Source organism: Lissotriton vulgaris, chromosome 1_1 (genome assembly GCF_964263255.1).
Source record: "Lissotriton vulgaris chromosome 1_1, aLisVul1.2, whole genome shotgun sequence".
NCBI classification, from domain to species: domain Eukaryota; kingdom Metazoa; phylum Chordata; class Amphibia; order Caudata; family Salamandridae; genus Lissotriton; species Lissotriton vulgaris.
The window spans coordinates 102,046,933-102,051,955 of record NC_141685.1 but is presented as its reverse complement, the minus strand read 5'-3'; the positions used below and the strand labels follow the sequence as shown (position 1 = coordinate 102,051,955).

Below are 5,023 nucleotides of genomic sequence, written 5' to 3'. Positions count from 1 at the left end.
TGTTTGGTCCCTACCTGCCTGTGCCCCGTTCCACAGCGGGTTTTCCCGTTTGCATGGAGGGCACGGCGGCAGACAGCTAGTCCCCCTGCTCCCATTGGCTGGTGCCGGTCAGGTGGTGCGCCAGACTCGGGGCCGGCCATATTTAATCGGGACGACTGGAATCCTCGGTTGGTTCTCGTTACCGGTGCATGACTTACTATGCCCGATTGCTCTAAAATAATTTGAATTGACTTGCTGCTAACTGGTCTTTACTGCTGCTATTTTAGAATTGACTTTTCATATATCGCCGAATTTTAAAACTTCTCGCATTTTAATTGGAAATCATTTTACTGTGCATTGGGTGCTTTGCTTAGTGTTGTTTGGTCCCTACCTGCCTGTGCCCCGTTCCCCCGCGGGTTTTCCCGTTTGCGTGGAGGGCACGGCGGCAGACAGCTAGTCCCCCCGCTCCCATTCGCTGGTGCCGGTAAGGTGGTGTGCCAGACTCAGGCCGGCCATATTTAATCGGGATGACTTTCTCCGCGCACAGCGGACGCGCGCAGCAGGCATGCGCCGAAGGTGCGCCCGTCCGCGCTAAGGACGCGCAAGGGGCTAGTTGGGCTGGACCTCGTTTTACTCTTCATAAAAATCGTGAGTTATATTCCCACTCTGCACTTCTTGCACTTAGACCTGGGTTCAAACCGTGTCATTTCTCTTCTATTCCTGACAACCTGGTTAATCTCAACTGTTGCAAAGGGGTTTCTAGATCCATACGCCCTCGCCATTATTGTCTTAATAAATCTAGGAGATATGGAAGTCAGTTTCCCGTTCCTAACGATTTAAGTGAGGCTGGCCTGCTCCTTAATGCTAGGTCGTTGGCTCGTAATAATGTTGCCTTCAACGACTTTGTCTCTCAAAAAAGGCCCCCTTGGGTCTTTATAACCGAAACCTGGGGTTCTGAAACCTCCGGCCCTGACTTCGTAGAGGCAGTCCCCGAGGGCTATTCTTTGGCCAGAATGGATAGGTCAGGACGAAAGGGAGGTGGCCTGGGTATCCTTTTCAGAGACACTTTTACTTGTAGCACTAAGCTCTTTCTTTACCCTCTGATAAGTTTGAGGCTTTGTATTTCTCTATTAATTTCCTTCCCTCGGCCTCTTTCTCTGGTATTCTCTGTTATAGACCTCCTGGCCCCAGAACGACCTTTGCCCATGACATCCTTAAATTGATAGAGCCCTACGTTGATAAGCCCCACTTCAGTATTCTCTGCGATTTTAATTTTCACTTAGAGGCCATAGAATCGAAGGATACTGCAGTACTTGTAGATGGTCTAGCGGCATGTGGTTTAGGTCAACTGGTCATTGGCCCCACACATTTGGCCGGCCATACGCTGGATGGTATCTTTTCAAATGATTCAAGACTTTTGGCAGGAACTCCCATCCCCTCTAGGATTACCTTTAAACTCCTGTGCGTAGCCCATGGTGCTTTTTACGGCGCAGGCTCAGAAGGTATCAGGGCCCTTCTGTGTGTGTATTCCCCCAGTAGAACCCTCCGGTCTTCTTCCAAGAATTTGCTTGTGGTCCCCAAGTTCACAAAGGCAAAGTGGAGAGGCAGAGCTTTTTCTGTTCTAGCTCCTAAACTCTGGAACTCTCTCCCTTTGGAGCTCACTAGCCAATCCTCTTTAGCAGTCTTCAAAAAACAACTGAAGACCTGGCTTTTCTCCCAGGCATATTAGGGACTGCGCCTTTTGTGGCTTCCTGGTTCATCTATCTGGTAATGTGGACCTTTTGTTTGTTTGTCTGGCGCCTTGATGCCCCTTGGGGCTACGTTTTGCTCGGTATAAAAATGCTATTCATTCATTCATTCAACACGAACGTGTTTCTTTCAGATTCTGTCTTTCAGATACTAGCTTTTTTGGCATACGGATTTTCTCCAGTGTGGAGTTTCTCATGGTGAGATAGCGTTTTTCTCTGCAGCTTTTCTGGCATTCAGAACACTCATAAGGTTTTTCATCAATATGGAGAATCGCTTATGGTTAGTGAGGCTGTGCCTATCAGATAGGAATTTCTGGCATTCACAGCATTGGTAATGTTTTTTCCCTGTGTGCGTCTGCTCATGTAGAGTGAGATTGTGTTTAAAACTGATGCTTTTCTGGCACTAAAATATTTTGATGGTGTGTTTTCTTATGGCGCTTGTAACCATCTCTACCTCTGAATCTTTTCTGACAATTAGAGCACTGATAATTTTCTTCTCCAGTATGGATTTTCATATGTTTGAGATTACATTTAAGGCTGAAACATTTTTGGCATTTGGAGCACTGATAAGGTATTTCCCCAGTGTGGGTTCTTATATGCGGAGTGAGACTGGTTTTTTCACTGAAACATTTGTGGCATTCAGAGCACCGATAAGGTTTTTCCCCAGTGTGGGTTCTTATATGAATAATGAGACTGTTTTTTTGGCAGAAATATTTTTGGCATTCAGAGCACTGATATGGTTTTTCCCCAGTGTGTGTTCTTATATGCTGAGTGAGACTGTTTTTTTCACTGAAACATTTGTGGCATTCAGAGCACCGATAAGGTTTTTCCCCAGTGTGGGTTCTTATATGAATAATGAGACTGTTTTTTTGGCCGAAACATTTTTGGCATTCAGAGCACTGATAAGGTTTTTCCCTAGTGTGGGTTCTTATATGCTGAGTGAGATTGCTTTTTACCCTGAAACATTTGTCGCATTCAGTGCACTGATAAGGTTTTTCCCCAGTGTGGAATCTCCAATGTGCAGTTAGAAGTGATTTACAGTGGAAATGTTTTGGGCATTCAGAGCACTGATAAAGGTTTTCCCCAGTGTGGGTTCTTATATGTTGAGTGAGACTGCGTTTGTCTCTGAAACATTTCTGGCATTCAGAGCACTGATAAGGTTTTTCCCCAGTGTGGGTTCTTATATGTTGAGTGAGACTGCGTTTGTCTCTGAAACATTTCTGACATTCAGAGCATGGATAAGGTTTTTGCCCAGTGTGGGTTATTGTATGTTGAGAAAGAGTTCTTTTGTCAATGAAACATTTCTGGCATTCAGAGCACTGATAAGGTTTTTCCCCAGTGTGGATCTTTGTATGCCGTGTGAGACTACTTTTTACACTGAAACATTTCTGGCATTCAGAGCATTGATAAGGTTGTTCCACAGAATGGATTATTGCATGTTCAATGAGTTTGCTTTTGTAACTGAAACATTTCTGGCATTCAGAGCACTGAAAAGGTTTTTCCCCAGTGTGGGTTCTTGCATGCTGAGTGAGACAGTTTTTGTCACTGAAACATTTGTGGCATTCAGAGCACTGATAACGTTTTGCCCCAGTGTGGATCTTTGTATGCCGTGTGAGATTACCTTTTACACTGAAACATTTCTGGCATTCAGAGCACTGATAAGGTTGTTCCACAGAATGGGTTATTGCATGTTGAGAAAGACGTTGTTTGTTACAAAATCTTTCCTGGCATTCAGAGCACTGATAAGGTTTTTCCCCAGTGTGGAATCTCACATGTGCAGTTAGAAGTGATTTAAGTTTGAAATGTTTTGGGCATTCAGAGCACTGATAAGGGTTTTCCCCACATTTGATTCTCGTATGTTCAATGAGTCTGCTTTTGTAACTGAAACATTTCTGGCATTCAGAGCACTGAAAAGGTTTATCCCCAGTGTGGGTTCTTCTATGCTGAGTGAGACTGTTTTTCTCAATGAAACATTTCTGGCAATCCGTGCACTGATAAGGTTTATCCCCAGTGTGGGTTCTTATATGACGAGTGAGACTGTTTTGGTCACTGAGACATTTCTGGCATTCAGGGCACTGGTAAGGTTTTTCCACAGAGTGGGTTAATGCATGTAGATTTAGACTAGGTTTGAAACTAAACCTTTTCTGGCATTCAGAGCACTGATAAGGTTTTTCCCCAGTGTGGATTCGCATGTGCTTAGTGAGATAAGATTTACGCCTGAAACTTTTTTGGCATACTTTGCACTGAGAGTGGTTTTTCCCAGTGAGCATTCTCTCAAATTCAGTGAGATGAGATTTATGGCTGAATCTTTTTTGGCACAGGTAACTTTTTTCCCCAACTTGGGTTACTTTGCTTTGATTGAGGCAAGTTTTAACACTGAATTTGTTCTCACAGCCCGTGTTTTTATAAGGTGTACTCCTAGAGTTAATATCTCTACTTTTCTCTTGCTTATATGCCACAGTAAGAGTGAACCCGATTTTAGAGTCGGGCTTGTTTAGATAATGTTCAGCATTTATCTGTAAAAGATATTGTGTGTAATCTTCTTAACACTTGAATTGAGCAAAATATGTCTGGATGCAGCCCTGTAACACCTGTCGAAATGTTTGTAGCAGATAATAGTCTTTTGGCTATAGCCTCTCTGGCAGCAACTTATTTTGTGACTGAAGTTTTTCTCAAATCTATTTGTATAGATTCTTTGCAATGCAGTGATAAGGTGTTAGTCTGATATTTAATGATTAAACTGAGAAGTGCCTTTTTGCACTGGCGTAATGGCAGTAACTGAGGGAATAAGAACATGCACAGTACTGTTGTGGCTCACCAGTCGCAGAACATCAGTTCCTTTTACCATTTCTATGTTTGGTGTAAGGTTAAGGTTTGTAGTTCTGAAGACGAGGATTTATTCACACTAGCTATTGCGCAACGATGCTCATTTAATCAGTTTTACGTATCACTCCTGCACAACAGATAATGTTGAGGCGATTTACATAGAATTACAGAACAGTACATAATAAAAAGGAAACAATCTTAGATGGTCATGAACACAATAAAGTGGTGAATTTTTAAGGTTTTCGCAAGAGTAAGCAGAGTGGATCGAGGTGTTATATCCTGAGTCAGATGGTCTCAAACTTGCGTAACTGGTTAAAAACGGTTGTTGAACAAAGGTGATTTTCCAATCTTTTGGTTGTTAGCGTGTCAGCTTCGGAGTCTTCTTTAGTGTCTTTTCTTTGATGGTCTGCAGAAGAAACCTTTTGTTATAACTTTCTTTTATGCAGTGTGTCCTTCCTCTCTGGGATTAC

The 5,023-nt window shown here is 43.1% G+C and overlaps 1 protein-coding gene across 2 annotated transcripts; it reads right to left on the bottom strand.

Moving 5' to 3' along the window:
• Nucleotides 1–1,129: 1,129 nt before the first annotated feature.
• LOC147737595 (uncharacterized) lies at nt 1,130–4,032 on the bottom strand. 2 transcript variants are annotated; one of them, XM_086936330.1, is made up of 4 exons: nt 3,903–4,011; nt 3,586–3,818; nt 3,168–3,501; nt 1,130–3,083 (listed from the first exon to the last, which is right to left on the bottom strand). In XM_086936330.1, the coding sequence occupies exons 1-4, from the start codon at nt 3,995–3,997 to the stop codon at nt 2,108–2,110; spliced, it is 1,638 nt and encodes a 545-aa protein (XP_086792456.1). In that variant the 5' UTR covers nt 3,998–4,011; the 3' UTR covers nt 1,130–2,107. The 2 variants fall into 2 exon arrangements, with proteins under 2 accessions (XP_086792456.1, XP_086792451.1); XM_086936325.1 differs by having other exon boundaries at nt 1,130–4,032.
• Between the last annotated feature and the right edge of the window lie 991 nt (nt 4,033–5,023).

Excerpts from the sequence above, each read along its gene's own strand:
- LOC147737595 (XM_086936325.1), bottom strand. The coding sequence starts at position 3,997 with ATGCTCACTGGGAAAAACCACTCTCAGTGCAAAGTATGCCAAAAAAGT.